A 17,882-nucleotide genomic window follows, 5' to 3' on the forward strand; every position below is an offset into this window, starting at 1 on the left:
GCCGCTCGGCCCCAGAGCTTGATTATTATTATTTTTTCATTAGCAAACACTGAGAATTTGAGCCTCAGCCCACACACACAACCTTTACTGTTTGGCAAATGGAGCTTAATAACAATTGAAAACATGTCCTCGCTGTAGCCCAGCGATGTTTTCTCTCTGCATCTCAAGCAAGTGCACATCAGAGAGGAAGACAAGTGTTTTCTGTTTTACACTTTGCATTGCAATGATACAGATTCTAAATAAAGGCTTTGTCGTTTAAATAAAATAAAAACAGAGCGTTGCATGTGGAGATTTAATTAACATTGAATGAACATTTTAACATGTATATAGCCTAAATAAGCAGTTGTTGGGTTTTAATGTGATTTTGTTATAATGTATGGAACTTTTAAAGACTAGAAATACTTTATGAATAAAAAAAACATTTAACAGAAAGTCTGGTGATTCTCAGAAAAAAATAAACTTCATTTCCTGATAAAAGCTATCAGATCCTACTAATAAGAGCTAATACTGCAATGTACAAATACTCCACTACAAATACTGCATAAAGAATTGTACTTGAGTATAAGTCTTAGGAGTAAAGTAACCTATTGCAAAAATACATCTAAATTATAATAATAAATGCTACTGACATGTCTTTAAAGAGTCCTCTCCTGCTGATGTTCAGGTGTATATCAGTATGTAGTGTCTCTACTTTAAAGAGTCCTCTCCTGCTGATGTTCAGGTGTATATTAGTATGTAGTGTCTCTACTTTAAAGAGTCCTCTCCTGCTGATATTCAGGTGTATATCAGTATGTTGTGTCTCTACTTTAAAGAGTCCCCTCCTGCTGATGTTCAGGTGTATATCAGTATCTAGTGTCTCTACTTTAAAGAGTCCTCTCCTGCTGATGTTCAGGTGTATATCAGTATGTAGTGTCTCTACTTTAAAGAGTTCTCTCCTGCTGATGTTCAGGTGTATATCAGTATGTAGTGTCTCTACTTTAAAGAGTCCCCTCCTGCTGATGTTCAGGTGTATATCAGTATGTAGTGTCTCTACTTTAAAGAGTCCTCTCCTGCTGATATTCAGGTGTATATCAGTATGTAGTGTCTCCACTTTAAAGAGTCCTCTCCTGCTGATGTTCAGGTGTATATCAGTATGTAGTGTCTCTACTTTAAAGAGTCCTCTCCTGCTGATGTTCAGGTCAACCGCTTAGAGATGTCCCGCCCCTTTAGCCTATCACGTGCAATGTGTTGGATAGCAATAGGAGCGTGAGTGTTCTGTAGTGATGTCACTATGTTCTGGACGTGGTGATTGGCTGTTTAAAAAAAAGACGCATTCTAGATCCATATTTGAAAATAAACTCCACCATCATTATCTTTCATTGTTTACGTTCAGTGTGGATTTATTTTAAACTTCATCTGAAATGAAAGACTGGGACCTCTGGCTCTTCTTCGTCCTTCTCAAACTGAGTTCTTCTCAGGGCGAGGACACAGGTGAGAGAAATGATCCGTGTACCTGTACACATAATGCAACCTGTAATCTGAGTATCACAATGTGAAAGTAACCTGATTACTTTCTGTTACTTTTGGATGACCTCAATCTCAAATCCAATGCAAATAAATAAAAGGAAATATCAAAAAGATGTTTCTTACTGAAGTGTTCAATGTAAGACAACAGAACAATGTGACCTTAGAAAAGAAGAAACCAACAATATTTAGGATCAGAAATTAATCATATCCACCAACACTGAAACACATCATGAGCACATGCAGTTTAAAAAAGCAGAAATCTGAGCTGACAGACAATGCTCCGTTTTAGTGTAATACACACAGTTAAGCTCACACACACTATTTTAGGAACATATAGGTTCACCTGCTGAATTAAAAACAGAACAAATGAACTTTTTATAAAAAGTAAGATGTAAGGTGCGTTCACACCGGACGTGATCGCTCTAAACGCTCCACTTTCACCGTGGCTGTCAGCTGTGTTTACTCGCATCATTCAAACAAGACGCGCTGGCTAGGGAGCTACAACTACAACACAATGAACATATTTGACTGTGATTTAATTGTAATACACGTTTCTAAATGATGCCGAAGTAACAACATACTGATACCGGTTAGTAAAAACCATGAATTAATGCTTTGACAAGTCTGCAGACAGACGGCAGGCGAAACACCTTTTAAAATGTGTGTTTTCTAAATGTAGCCTGGCTAAGCTAACGTTATATATGCTCCGACCGTCCACACTCACAGCAACGGCCTATACAGACATAAATAAAGCAGCGACTGTATTCTCCATGACACAGGCAGTCTGTGGTTTGTACTTGTTTAACTTTTGTCTAGTTTCTGAACAGATATGAGGAGCTGTGAGCTCTGAGTGCTAACAGCTAACGGCTGATGTTTTCTTTTTCAACGTCAGTGACGGCAGGCGGAGATCCTCACCGCTGATTGGTTACGCGTCATGCGAACTCGAGCGGTAGTCGCGGACCCCTTCAATCGCGCCGCGGCATTCGCATCAACCGCTGCGTGCCGTCGGAGAGAATTCGCATCCGTCTCTACTTTGACTTTACATGTAATCGCGAGAATTTTGCAAAATAAATTAGAATTATGTAGAAGCTCAGGAATTTGAGATAAGGGAGATTTTAGGGAAAAAGCGAGAATTTGAGAGAAAAAAATTGGAATTTGAAAAGAAAAGAATGAAATTTTTTTTAAAAATTAAGAAAAGTGAGAATTATGTGGAAAAAAAAGTCAGGAATAAGAAAAAAGTGAGATTTTTTGGGAAAATGTGGGATTTATGGGGGGGGGGGGGATTTGGATTGATGAACAAAATCGAAATTTGGTTAAAAATGTCAGATTTTTTTTTTTAAATCTGAATTATTTCCCAAAAGTGAAATCTTGGAGAATTTTGAAAAATATGTTAAAACAATGAACCAGTCAGGAATCTGAAAAACTAGAGATAACATCTAATCCTTTGTATAACAAACACTATATATGTTTAGGTTTTTACTGACACTGTAATCCTGGTCGTAAGGGGTTACCTTTATTACCCCTTGCATGTAATCCATTACTTCCCGAGCCTGTCCTGTTGCATCAGCACACAGAAACGCTGATTCCTCTGTTTGTGATATTTCAGTTTCTATTCTGAGCAGATGAACATGACAGCTTCACGCCACACACTTGCTAATTGAAAGCATGCTGCAGAGTGTTGTGAAGTGTCAGCCCCATTAACTGCATTTCACAGTTTACTGATGGTCATGCCTTCTTGTGACAGTTCACACAAGCCTCTGTCCTGTGGGCTAAACTGATATCACTTGTTTGTAATGTGTTATCAGTGGCAGAGGACATCGGCGTCCATCAGCTGCAGAGGTTAGTGGAGATGTTGACGTCTAGAGAGTGTGAGGATCTTCTGAGGACCATGTCTCACCCCGAGGAGAACATCTTCCAGCACCTTGAACGCCTCGCACCGGAAAATAATCAACTTGATATGAAACCTCGAGCCAAGAGAGACGCCTCTTCATCTCAGGGTCAGTACTCCTCCTCATCTACTAAATAAGCAGTATAGGAAGGAATGGAAAGAGCACTATATAACCATACTGTGACTGTAGAGACTGACTGGAGGAGATAGAGATTGACCAGGGGTGCAAGAAGTGCCCAAATAAAGTAGGAAAACTACAGTCTAAAAATACACAGTTATAAGTAAAAGTCCTGCATTCAAAATTGTGAGCAAAAGTACCAAAGTATGAGTATCAAAATATACTTTAAGAACCAAAAGTAAAAGTACTTATTATGCAAAATGGCACGTTTAAGTACCATACAGTATATTTAACATTATTATATTATAATTGTTGATGCATTAAAGTCTTCATCACATAGTAAAAGTGACCAAATGTGAAGTCTATCTAAATTAAATCTGTTGGAGGAGTCTGTGTTGAGTTACGGGGCCTGAAAATAGCCCAAATACATTAAAAATAACACACACAATTCAAAATGGCTGACTTCCTGTTGGGTTTAGGGGGTGTTTCCGGTTGTCTAGGAAGGCTGCTCCAGAGCCACTATTTCAAGTATACTAGGTCATCAAGTGCCGCCGAAGGACTGTTCCAATGTCCAGCATACTTGGAATTCTACCGAGGTCGGCGTACCTCGTAGCGAGACATTTCGAGGCTGCACATGTGTAGACTCTGCGGTCTTAAAATCCCCACAATGCTTTGCACACGGACCAATTTCCAAATCTTTGGCGGAAATCGAGCTACATTTAAGGCGGGGCCTCGCATAGGACGCACACCTGTTAGCCTGTTCCACAATTCTTTGTTTTCCAAGGCTAGGGAAGATTCTTGCCTCGCTTCTGAAGCAAGTGACTCGGAGGTACATGTCCTACCAAACAAGCGTCCTCGACATTGAGAAACACCCACGGTCTCGCTCTGAGAGACTTTTTCGGTCGTCTCCATGTGATACAAATGCCCATCAAATTTCATATGTCTGGTACATTTCCAAATATAGGGGCCTTGTTTTAGGCGGTGCTCTTGAACCATTTTGCACATGTGATCCATTACATACAAACATTACATGTTCTGCCAACAAACTCTGGCTTTTAAGCACGCAAAAAGGTCTTCAACAAATACAATTCATTTCATGTACGTTACAATCATGACATTAGGAATTTCAAAAGATCCATGGCTCCAACTCCAGTCCAAGTTGCCAACAAAGCAGGTTAAAAAAACGTTGAGTATAAATACTTTGTTAATGTACTTAAGTACATTTGTCTGGTATCAGTACTTTACTCCACTACTTATTTTTCTGACGACTTTTTACTTTGACTTCTTACATGTTGAACACAAATACCTGTAGTTTCTACTTCTCACATGTTGAACACAAATACCTGTACTTTCTACTTCTAACATGTTGAACTCAAATACCTGCACTTTCTACTTCTTACATGTTGAACACAAATACCTGTACTTTCTACTTCTTACATGTTGAACACAAATACCTGTACTTTCTACTTCTTACATGTTGAACTCAAATACCTGTACTTTCTACTTCTTACATGTTGAACTCAAATACCTGCACTTTCTACTTCTTACATGTTGAACACAAATACCTGTACTTTCTACTTCTTACATGTTGAACACAAATACCTGTACTTTCTACTTCTTACATGTTGAACTCAAATACCTGTACTTTCTACTTCTAACATGTTGAACTCAAATACCTGCACTTTCTACTTCTTACATGTTGAACTCAAATACCTGTACTTTCTACTTCTTACATGTTGAACTCAAATACCTGTACTTTCTACTTCTTACATGTTGAACTCAAATACCTGCACTTTCTACTTCTTACATGTTGAACTCAAATACATGTACTTTCTACTTCTTACATGTTGAACTCAAATACCTGTACTTTCTACTTCTCTCATGTTGAACACAAATACCTGTACTTTCTACTTCTAACATGTTGAACTCAAATACCTGTACTTTCTACTTCTTACATGTTGAACTCAAATACCTGCACTTTCTACTTCTAACATGTTGAACTCAAATACCTGTACTTTCTACTTCTTACATGTTGAACTCAAATACCTGCACTTTCTACTTCTTACATGTTGAACTCAAATACCTGTACTTTCTACTTCTCTCATGTTGAACACAAATACCTGTACTTTCTACTTCTAACATGTTGAACTCAAATACCTGTACTTTCTACTTCTTACATGTTGAACTCAAATACCTGCACTTTCTACTTCTAACATGTTGAACACAAATACCTGTACTTTCTACTTCTTACATGTTGAACACAAATACCTGTACTTTCTACTTCTTACATGTTGAACTCAAATACCTGCACTTTCTACTTCTTACATGTTGAACTCAAATACCTGTACTTTCTACTTCTCTCATGTTGAACACAAATACCTGTACTTTCTACTTCTAACATGTTGAACTCAAATACCTGTACTTTCTACTTCTTACATGTTGAACTCAAATACCTGCACTTTCTACTTCTAACATGTTGAACACAAATACCTGTACTTTCTACTTCTTACATGTTGAACACAAATACCTGTACTTTCTACTTCTTACATGTTGAACTCAAATACCTGTACTTTCTACTTCTTACATGTTGAACACAAATACCTGCACTTTCTACTTCTTACATGTTGAACACAAATACCTGTACTTTCTACTTCTTACATGTTGAACACAAATACCTGTACTTTCTACTTCTTACATGTTGAACTCAAATACCTGTACTTTCTACTTCTTACATGTTGAACTCAAATACCTGTACTTTCTACTTCTAACATGTTGAACACAAATACCTGTACTTTCTACTTCTTACATGTTGAACACAAATACCTGTACTTTCTACTTCTTACATGTTGAACACAAATACCTGTACTTTCTACTTCTCTCATTTCCCAAACAGCTGGTTCCTTTAGTCTGAATGTGTGTTTGGTGCGTGATCATTATTCTTTAGAGTCATTGCGTGCCTATTGATTGGAACACGATCCGTGTATCCATCACTTCCTGGTCTTCTCTAAAGAAGAGGGACCAATGGAAACGTTGTCATGTTGCCGTTGTTCAGCATGGAAACATTCATTAGCTAACAATGACATTATTGTTCTATTGATATAAAGGGAGGTCAGGTACTCTTTAAAACAGCTGCTAGTTATGGGTACTTTTTACTTAAAGGTGGGGTAGGTAATTTTGGAGAAACCGGCTCGAGATCGCTAGAATGTGAAAATACACAGCCGGAAAAAATCTGCCACTTCCTCACAGAGCCCCTCCTCCAACACACAGGAACGCGCACATGACCAATGAGGGCACGAGATAAGTTTGTGCCCAGATGGAAGGCTGACAGGCAGGTAGGCCATCCAGTTACTTTAGCCGGCTCAGATGATTGGTCGTGCTTTTTACAGCGCCACAGCTTCCACAGATGAAATGTTGTCATGGATTTGTTGTCAAAGCACTTCAGATATTCATTGCTATCGGGATGTTAAGAGAATTCCATGGAATATAACAAGTGTATCTCGAGCCGGTTTCTGAAACTTACCTACCTATAAGTACATTTAGAAGCCCTCTTTACTTTTACTTAAGAAGTTTAGTCAGTAGGCTACTTCTGCTTTTACCAGAGTATTGTTAGTATCTGTACTTCTACTTGAGTAAAGAAGTTTAGTCAGTACTTCTACTTTCACCAGAGTATTTTTAAACATGAGTATCTGTACTTCTACTTGAGTAAAGGATGTGTGTACTTCTCTCTCTGCTCCTCCTCAGCTGCAGGAGCTTCTTGCAGCAGTCTATCTGTCAGAACCCTTCCTGCCTGACGGCCAGATGCTTTGTGTTTCTCAGATCTGGAGGCAGAGTGCCGGGCGGCGCTGACTGACTGGCTGCTGAGGAACGGAGAGCAGACGTACCAAGACAGGCTGACTCGAGCCCTGCATCACATCGGGAGGACAGACGTCGCCATCGGTGAGAAGCAACCAACACTCAAGGCTTTTCTTGTCACGTGTGCAGAGATAGCTACAGTGTAGATATGTCAATGAAAATCTGAGGTCACAGCCTCCTCCAACAATGCAACACAATACAACAGATAAAATAGTTAAAATAGTACAAGTAATACAAATAAAATAGAATATAATTAGTGTAAGGAGAGTCTATATACAAGTAATTGGAATATGATATATTAGATCATTTGTAAGTTGCAAACTGTTGGAAAATATCCCTGGTCAACGTCTTGAGCTTCAGTCTCAGGATCCATGTGTCTGTGATCCAGAATGGAAGTAGTCAGAACAAAAAGAGAATTTGTTGGTATTTTTCCCAAAATCCTGACTTTTTCCTCAGAGATCTGACTTTTTTTCTCGAAATTCGGACTTTTTCTCAAAACATTTCAAAATTCGGACTGTTTTTACAAAACTATGACTTTTCCTCAAATCTGAATTTAAAAATAAATTCTGACATTTTTCTCAAATCTCAAAATTCTGACTTTCTCGAAACATTTCAAAATTCGGACTTTTTCACAAAGATATGACTTTTCCTCAAATCGGATTTTTTCTCAAAAATCGGAAACATTCTGACTTTCTCAAAAATCGGACTTTTTTTCTAAAAATAAATAAAAATTCAGACTTTTTCACAAAAATCTAGAAAATATGAATTTTTCTCAAAAATATTACTTTCTGAATACTTAACATTTTTAATAATCCCTCGTCCCCGGCTTGAGCTTCAGCCTCAGGATCCATGTGTCTGTGATCCTCTCCAGAATGGAAGTAGTCATCACATACAGAGCATCAGCTAGTTCCTGAGCAGTGTCCTTCACATGCTGATATCCAAGAGAGGGAGTCACACAGTCACAAGATGGAGGAGTAGAAAGCAGTATTCAATGTTTACTTCAGATTTGCTCCACGTCAGAAATGAGCATGCTTGATGTCTCTCTCCATAGAGGCTGAGTCATCATGTTAATCACATAGCTATCGTCTGCCTCAAACAGTCCTGATGCTCTTCCAGGTCATCACACATCCTGTCATGTTCACAGCTACAGTTGATACCTTTGTAGCATGTTGCTCTCATGTTGGAAGAGGACACTCAGTATTTTCACACCAAAAACAGATACATGTTATGGATGTTCTTCCAAAAGTTCAGTTGTTTAACAGAAACAGAGACTCCTGGATCATTTATTTAACCCTCCTGTCATATTCGTGTTTATGTTGCAGCAATAATATTCCTGGGTCAATCAAATCAAACTTTATTTGTATAGCCCAATATCACAAAACACGTTCATCTCAGTGGGCTTTACAGATTAAAAACAAACATTGTATATGACTTAGTTACAGTAATATACGATGTGACCCAGTGCGTGTGTAATCATCCCAAAATGGTCAGAAACCCCCAAATCCTGATTTTTATAGTTTGTACATTTTATTACTATCAATGAAATCAATATTTAGTGCAATTGTGTTATTCACCTCTCACAGATCATGGTCCCAGTAGAATCAGTCACTCGTTTTTCCCCAAAACATATACAGTCAAACGTACTTTTACGCTGCTATGGACACTTTTTGCACATCATCTTTTTTATATATATATATATATATATATATCCTGCTCAAGTAAACTGTTATTTTGTGTTGAGTTTTTTATACCTCGGGACCGTGGGAAACAGTATTTCGATCTTTCGAAAACATATTTTGAGATTGACAATAAAGTTGACTTTTTTTACATTGGAAAAACCTCGATATAAAATACATTAGTTTTGCATAACATCACGTTTTAATAAAATAATCCTGTGTGGTGCAGCAAATTAAAAGAGTTAGTGGAACAGTGTTTTCTCAGCGCGTCCCTTGACAACAGGAAATTGGAACAAAGCCTCATGTGGGTACGTGTCGGGATACATTTTCAAATTCATTTTTGGACCTCACCGCTTGAACAACAGGCCGTAATTGCGTCAGTACTTTGAGATTTGTTTTAATTGGAGCCTCAGAAGTGGCACCTTTTGCACACTTCATCTCAGGGCGAGACATTATCCTGCTTAGTAATGACTAGTTACCGGCAAGCAGTCATCTTAGTATCACACTGTGAAAGCAATCTGATTACCTTCTGTTACTTTTGGATTCACTCAATATCAAATTCAATGCAAATCCACTTTATTTATATAGCACAGTTTAAAAACAGAGGGTTTGCCAAAGTGCTTCACAATGAACATAACATTATAATAAAATATAATATTACACGAATACATAAAAAAAGCACACATAAGAATAAATACAAGGCACATAAAGGCTATGGACAGACAGTGAAAGCATACACATAGGTATGACATAGGTCAGACTGACTGGTAAGCGAGGGAAGAGAGGTGGAAATAAATAAATGAAAGGAAATGATACTGACTGAGGTGCAATAAGTCAGACAACAGAACAATGTCACCTTCGGAAAGAAGAAACCAAGATATTTACACTGGAAAAAATGCTGCTCCAAAAACAACAAGATGTTTTCACTTACGTATAAAAATCAGCCAATAGAACAAGTGCATTTTTTTTAAGGGATATTTAGATAAACCGGACTTGTAATTAGCTGGGAGAACACATTTTGAACTATATTTCACCAGAATCAGGAAATGTTACAATATAAGCCGCGAATGCACAAAAGTGTTTGTTTTCTGACGTTAGTTGGAGATTTTCTAATAAATATGTGCAAAAAACAAACAATTTCATCTGAAATACGTCTCAAAATAAGATTTTTTGACTGAACAAGATTGTCTAAAAGCAAGACCCGATATCTCACTGCAGTATTAGTTCTGAAGTTATAGAGCGGTGCAGGGAGGACGTATTTACCCGGAAGGAAGCTGCTGGTTCCCTCGACAAAAAAGCAACGGGATTTCTCCAGAGGATTTTGGAAAATAGCTCGAAATAAGATCTGTGGAAACGAACCTGTTTGATAAATGCACGTTTTGTTCAGCCGGATCATCTCCACGTGTCTGCCCTACTTTTGCTGCGGATGGATTTAATGTCGTGGAACAAAACGTGATCCGTCTCTTCAATGCGTCTCAACCACAGACCTTATTCCAGATATTTTCCTAAACCCTACGGAGAGATCCCATTGGCTCCAAGACGAGGGAACAGGAAGTGGAGAAATGCTGACTCACCTCCTGGTTTTAGGACTCGTCACTGCACCGCTCTATGTCTTATAGCAGGTGTAAAGACATATTCTGACGAGATATTAGACGAATACACTTGGCAAGATTTCGAGTTTTTGTATTGTAGGATAAAAAAGTATTGTATTTATAGGAAAAGCTGCCTTCGACAGAAACACATGAACGCAGCATTTTCAATTTTGGTTTATTTTTGGCCCTCAGGACTTGAACAACAGGTCGTAATTGCTTCATTACTTTGAGGTTTGTTTTAATTGGAGCCTCGAAAGTGGCACATGTCTGCACGCTGCCAGTCTGTGGCATGTGTTGCAGACCAGCGTGCTCCGCAGTGTGGCGTTTGGAGGGAAGGAGGTGTAAATGATCTGACAGAGGACTCAGTGGAGCTGACACCAAGCGCGGAACAAACCATCTGCTCCTTTCATCAGCGGCTTTAGAGGAGTTATAAGACATGGCTTTGATGAGGAAGACTGTCGATGCGGCAGTTATCATACACTTGATTGCAGTTCTGAAGAGATGTACTCATACGTAGGAACGTGAGTGTTTGATAGTGAACCGGCGCGTTGCTCTCCTGCCAGAACTAGTTATGTCCATGGCGAGAAAACAACCATTATGTTCAAGGACGAAATGCATACAGGGTTAGCATTTGAAGCCACAGAAATGCTTAGCCCTGTGTTTTTTTTGTTTCCACAGAAGTTGGGAAGAACATCAACCAGGACAAAGCCTTGAGCCTGAAGCGCTACGTCGAAGGCTATCACATATATGTGCAATCTCTCAACCCCCCAGAGAGGCAATCTGACACAAAGGGCCAGAAGCTGAAGACGGGCCAGAGGGTCAGAAAGAGAAAAGGTATTCATCCTCAGAGATGTGAAAGTACACACATCCTTTACTCAAGTAGAAGTACAGATATGCGTTTAAACATACTCTGGTGAAAGTATGAGAGAAGTAGAAAGTACAAGTATTTGTGTTCAACATGTAAGAAGTAGAAAGTACAGGTATTTGAGTTCAACATGTAAGAAGTAGAAAGTACAGGTATTTGAGTTCAACATGTGAGAAGTAGAAAGTACAGGTATTTGTGTTCAACATGTAAGAAGTAGAAAGTACAGGTATTTGTGTTCAACATGTAAGAAGTAGAAAGTACAGGTATTTGTATTAAACATCTAAGAAGTAGAAAGTACAGGTATTTGTATTAAACATCTAAGAAGTAGAAAGTACAGGTATTTGTATTAAACATCTAAGAAGTAGAAAGTACAGGTATTTGTATTAAACATGTAAGAAGTAGAAAGTACAGGTATTTGTAATAAACATCTAAGAAGTAGAAAGTACAGGTATTTGTATTAAACATGTAAGAAGTAGAAAGTACAGGTATTTGTAATAAACATCTAAGAAGTAGAAAGTACAGGTATTTGTATTAAACATGTAAGAAGTAGAAAGTACAGGTATTTGTAATAAACATCTAAGAAGTAGAAAGTACAGGTATTTGTGTTCAACATGTAAGAAGTAGAAAGTACAGGTATTTGTATTAAACATGTAAGAAGTAGAAAGTACAGGTATTTGTGTTCAACATGTGAGAAGTAGAAAGTACAGGTATTTGGGTTCAACATGTAAGAAGAAGAAAGTACAGGTATTTGAGTTCAACATGTGAGAAGTAGAAAGTACAGGTATTTGTATTAAACATGTAAGAAGTAGAAAGTACAGGTATTTGTGTTCAACATGTGAGAAGTAGAAAGTACAGGTATTTGGGTTCAACATGTAAGAAGTAGAAAGTACAGGTATTTGAGTTCAACATGTAAGAAGTAGAAAGTACAGGTATTTGAGTTCAACATGTAAGAAGTAGAAAGTACAGGTATTTGAGTTCAACATGTAAGAAGTAGAAAGTACAGGTATTTGAGTTCAACATGTAAGAAGTAGAAAGTACAGGTATTTGAGTTCAACATGTAAGAAGTAGAAAGTACAGGTATTTGAGTTCAACATGTAAGAAGTAGAAAGTACAGGTATTTGTGTTCAACATGTGAGAAGTAGAAAGTACAGGTATTTGAGTTCAACATGTAAGAAGTAGAAAGTACAGGTATTTGTGTTCAACATGTGAGAAGTAGAAAGTACAGGTATTTGAGTTCAACATGTAAGAAGTAGAAAGTTCAGGTATTTGAGTTCAACATGTAAGAAGTAGAAGGAAAAAGTCGACAGAAAAATAAGTAGTGGAGTAAAGTACTGATACCAGAAAAATGTACTTAAGTACAGTAACGAAGTATTTGTACTCCACTACTTCCCACCTTCTACAACACGGAGATGGAGTCCTAACCCCTAACCGAAATATGTTGATGTCAAGAGGAGGTTTTGCGGTTATCCACCTGGAGATAATGTCTGGATGATAAACAATATACTGTTCCTCTGAACCCTGAATCCATTACGTGTTGAGATGAGATGCCCGATTAGATTCCGTGGTGGCCGTGGGCATTATTCCAACTCATTACTTCCCAACACTCTCTCTACGCGGAGGAGTATTTCCCAGGACTCCTCAAAATTCAAAAATGTAATTATCACCTGTCTATTTTAATTGTTTGTTCTCCCGGGTGCTTCATTGTCAAGTGAACACTCCCACAGTCCTCTGAGATGGCCATCGTGGATCTGCCCCGTAGACTTTTAGGGGACGATAGTTTACTGGTCTTGAGTTTTGGGGTTTTTGGCCGTCGTTCTTTCTTTTCTTTTTTTACACAAAACGGTAGAAAAGGACAACTAAATACGGAATAATCACATTTTTAGGCGACGGACTTTGGAAACACGGGCAATAATTGTTTGATAGAAAATTAAATGTTGGTTTAGCCTTTTAATGGGAATAATTCAATCTGAGGGAGTATATCAAGAAGCATTTTCTCGTAGACTTCTATACAATATGAGGCAATAAGGCAATACTTTAAGAGGGTAATTCTCTCATAGACTTCTATTTAATCCGAGGTAATAAATCAAGAGAGAAGCAGCCTCATTTTTTTATAGACTTCTATACAATCTGAGGAAGTAAATCAGGGGGAAGCAACCTCACTTTTCATAAACGTCTATACAATCTGAGGCGATCAATCAAGAGAGGAGTAGGGACATTTTCTCGTAGACTTCGATACAATCTGAGGTATTAACTCAAGAGAGAAGCAGCCTTATTTTCTCATAGACTTCTATACAATCTGAGGAAGTAAATCAGGGGGAAGCAACCTCACTTTTCATAAACGTCTATACAATCTGAGGTGATCAATTAAGAGAGGAGTAGGGACATTTTCTCGTAGACTTCGATACAATCTGAGGTATTAACTCAAGAGAGAAGCAGTCTTATTTTCTCGTAGACTTCGATACAATCTGAGGTATTAACTCAAGAGAGAAGCAGCCTTATTTTCTCATAGACTTCTATACAATCTGAGGAAGTAAATCAGGGGGAAGCAACCTCACTTTTCATAAACGTCTATACAATCTGAGGTGATCAATTAAGAGAGGAGTAGGGACATTTTCTCGTAGACTTCGATACAATCTGAGGTATTAACTCAAGAGAGAAGCAGTCTTATTTTCTCGTAGACTTCGATACAATCTGAGGTATTAACTCAAGAGAGAAGAAGCCTTATTTTCTCGTAGACTTCGATACAATCTGAGGTAATATATCAAAGAGAATAAGGGTAATTGTCTTCTATGCAATCTGACTTGATTTGTCCCGTTTGTGTTTGTGTTAGTGAGGGATCTGAAATGGAGCGACCTGGATCTGATTGTGCAACGGGCTCCGGTCCCTCTGTACCAGAAGGGGCCTCTGGACTCGGCTCTGCCCCTCTTATACGGCCTCCTGCTGGGCTTCGGAGGCACCTTCCTCCTGGGTTTCACCATACTCCTCATCATCTTAAACATCTCACGTAAAACCACCGGGCCCGCCAGCAGCAAGGTCAGAGTTGGAGATTTAACGCTGAAAGATGCAGCCACGAGGAGGTCAGACGCTGCAAAAATAGTGGCTTTAAAGAGTCCACTATGTGCTTCGTACAACTAGAACACAGTATATAAATAAAAGCTTCTATTTGCTCGTCTGATGTCTCTTTTATGGAAGATTAGAAACGCCAAAACCCATTTGTCCACGATGATCAGCAGCGGCGGCAACAGACATACTGAGTATCGATTCCCCCACACACCGCAACTAATCATGACAAATACGACAAGTGTAATGCCGTCTCAGATAAAGTCATTATCCATGCTGCGTTGTGTAGGCTGGTGTCAGCGCCGTTGTGTTGCCATGGGCGATTGCTAGCGGTGTGACAGATGCGCTGGAGCCTCACACCAAAGGTTGTTCCGGTGTTGCTGTGATAGCGATGCCACTTTCCATTTCCCCTCCGAGTGACGGCAGCGTGCCCGTCTGGCATCGAGGAACAACTAATTACCCAGCCTGGCGCTCGCTTCCCCGCGGGCAATCCAACAGACTAATAACAATGACAATGCGAGAAGACAACGGGCCGCTCCTGGTTGCGATGGCAGCTTCTGGCGGCGGACAGAAGCCGAATACAAAAACACAGAGCTATATAGTTTCCAAAGCGTCAAGCAGCTGAGGGTTGTTAGCAAGCTGGAATAACGTGATACGCGAGATGCCGCCGTTGTGTCGATTCCAAAAACTGGCATCGTGAACAAAACAGAATGGAAATGTCCGTATAAGTAGATTCAAATGGACTCGTGGAAGCTTTAATTAAGGGAATCATTAGCTCACAGCGAGGCTATCTCCTCATACTCTGCTGAGCATGTGTCACAGTCGCAGGACGGAGGACACTCTCGGTGCTTTCTAGATATTTCTTTCCAGTTTCTAACCCTACTTTCTTCTTCGTCAATGATCTAATTACTCCATTATACAATTCTGGCCTAATGTGCTTCAGGAGGCAGACAGCTTGGATTAACGGTGGCACTAAGCGGCAATTACAGACAATTAGTTCATAAATCAACTTTTAAACAAATTATAGTGCCAGGCAGAGCAGAGTGAGCCGCGCTGCGAGAGGCCGTCGTGGGTTTCGGTTTCCTCTTTACGGTGACATCCTTAATCTGACACTGTTTTATAATATTATAATATAAGTGCTTATAATTAATGCTTACTTGATTTGACTTTGCACACGTTTAGCAAAAGCCATGACGGGTGCAACAAGCAGTATTTATATAGTTAATATGCAGCCTGTGCGTTAGGGCTGAACGATTCATCGATTTGAAATCGAAATCGCGATTTTAAATGATGCAATTATCAAATCGCAAAGCCTGCGAATTATTTTTACTTAATTTTTTCTTCTTGTGTGTCAGTCATCCACACCAATCAGAAGTGCTGTGCTCCACATGTACCAGCCATTGTTAACCAATCAGAAGTGGCCCATGATAGAAGGTGATGGACAGATTGATCCAAGTGCTTCTGAAAGTGCCGGCCCGTTCCAAATGGCTTCCAGTGGAGCTTCAGATGGTTTGGTGAACCGTCTGAGTCAGGTTAGTGATGCTCCATCACATGTTTCTATCACAGGGTGAATCTGAAACTGAAGCTCGACTTTAAAGCAACCCAACGGAAGATTCATGTAAGTTTAGTTCTTTCACTCGTAGCTCGGGCTGCGGGGCGCTAGAGACGGGAGCACGTTGATGCGACCCTCCTAGCCGGAGATATGGCCGCCTTTTACAATAAACTTCCGTTGGGTCGCTTAAACACAGATATCCAGAATCGCAATATCTGTCAGAAAAATCACAATTCGATAGTTCCCCAAATCGTGCAGACAACTCTTTATAAATTCCAAACGAAATACAGCTGTCCTCAGTACAAAACAAAATGAGGAGATTAAGGAATTACAGATAAATAGTCAAACGAAGACAAAGAGAGCTGAACACTGCAGCAGGTGCAACAAGCACTACTTCTACAGTTGGACATATGAAGCCTGTTCGTACAGATCTTTATAAATATCAAATAAACCACTAATTTCCGGAGTACAGCCATAAAAACGTAACCACCAAAGAAGACACAACTAAGAAAGGGCCGATACATTATCTATCGAGAGCTATATGAACACTGCAGCAGGTGCAACAAGCGTTACTTCTGTAGATGGAAATACTGCATGCAGCCTGTCAGACAACCCAACCACAACTTCCCCAAGTACAACCTTAAGATAATGAACCACCTAAGAGGACAACATGTACAGATGATCAACCAAAAACAAAGAGCTATTATTTCTGTAGATTATTATGTACAGCCTGTGCAAACGACCTTGAAAGAAGTGCAAATACTTTCTCAGACAGTGACAACTAAAGAGGATGAAACTATACAGATAAATTAACAACCGTAAACCGAGAGAGCTATGAACATTAAAGCAGGTGCGAAAAGCCTTCATTCTTTAGATGGGAATATGCAGCCTGTGAGTACAAATCTTTAAACTGTAAATTGTAACATATTCTTCAATATAAGCCTTAAAATAATCATAAACGTGAAAGATAGTGATGACACTTTGTCTATGTCCTAAATGTTGCACTGTGGGAGGACCCTGTTACTCAAGTTATTCACACTGTAGCTAATGTGCAAATGAAACCTTGAAGCTTGAACCCTCCTCCCCAGCGGTGCAGCAGAACTCTTCCCAACTCAACTTCCTCCGCTGGCTGTTAGCATCCCTCTGCTGCTGACTATGACAGGTTCACCTGCTGTGGGCTCACCTGTGTGTCTGGAAGCAGTGGAGAGGAAAGCACTGCATGCCTGAGTGAGTCCCAGAAACAACCTGCACTGTGGGGCCTGCACCGTGGGACCTGCACCGCGGGGCCTGCATCATGGGTTGTGAAACTCCTTAGCATCGCCAAGATCCCACTGGGAGACCGCTCTTAGTGGAGAAGGAAAACTATAAGACCAGAGATGGCAAAGTGCACACATCCTTTACTCAAGTAGAAGTACAGATACTTGTGTTTAAAAATACTCTGGTGAAAGTAGAAGTACTGACTAAACTTCTTTACTCAAGTCAAAGTAAAGAGGCTTTGAAGTGTACTTCAGTAAAAAGTACCCATAACTAGCAGCTGTTTTAAAGAGTACCTGACCTCCCTTTATATTAATCAGGGTTTCCCACACTATACTTGGGCGGGCCGCCCAAGTATATTTCGCGACCCATTTAGGTTTTTTTTTTTTTATAATTTTTTTGTTTTCGTCCGTGACCACGACGCCATCTGCGATTGATTAACTTGTGGACAATGATCCCTCGCTCCCTTGCACTGATCTCGCCTCCTTCTGGCCTGTTAAGTGGCCTGCCTCACACAGG

At 39.4% G+C, this 17,882-nt stretch overlaps 1 protein-coding gene across 1 annotated transcript; it reads left to right on the top strand.

Annotated features, from left to right (window-relative positions):
• Window positions 1–1,343: 1,343 nt before the first annotated feature.
• Window positions 1,344–14,665, top strand: tmdd1 (transmembrane and death domain 1). Its single transcript, XM_034086439.1, has 5 exons — window positions 1,344–1,470; window positions 3,312–3,503; window positions 7,329–7,448; window positions 11,311–11,466; window positions 14,328–14,665. The coding sequence occupies exons 1-5, from the start codon at window positions 1,401–1,403 to the stop codon at window positions 14,630–14,632; spliced, it is 843 nt and encodes a 280-aa protein (XP_033942330.1). The 5' UTR covers window positions 1,344–1,400; the 3' UTR covers window positions 14,633–14,665.
• Window positions 14,666–17,882: the final 3,217 nt, after the last annotated feature.

The sequence above is a fragment of the Pseudochaenichthys georgianus genome, chromosome 7 (genome assembly GCF_902827115.2).
Source record: "Pseudochaenichthys georgianus chromosome 7, fPseGeo1.2, whole genome shotgun sequence".
NCBI lineage: Eukaryota > Metazoa > Chordata > Actinopteri > Perciformes > Channichthyidae > Pseudochaenichthys > Pseudochaenichthys georgianus.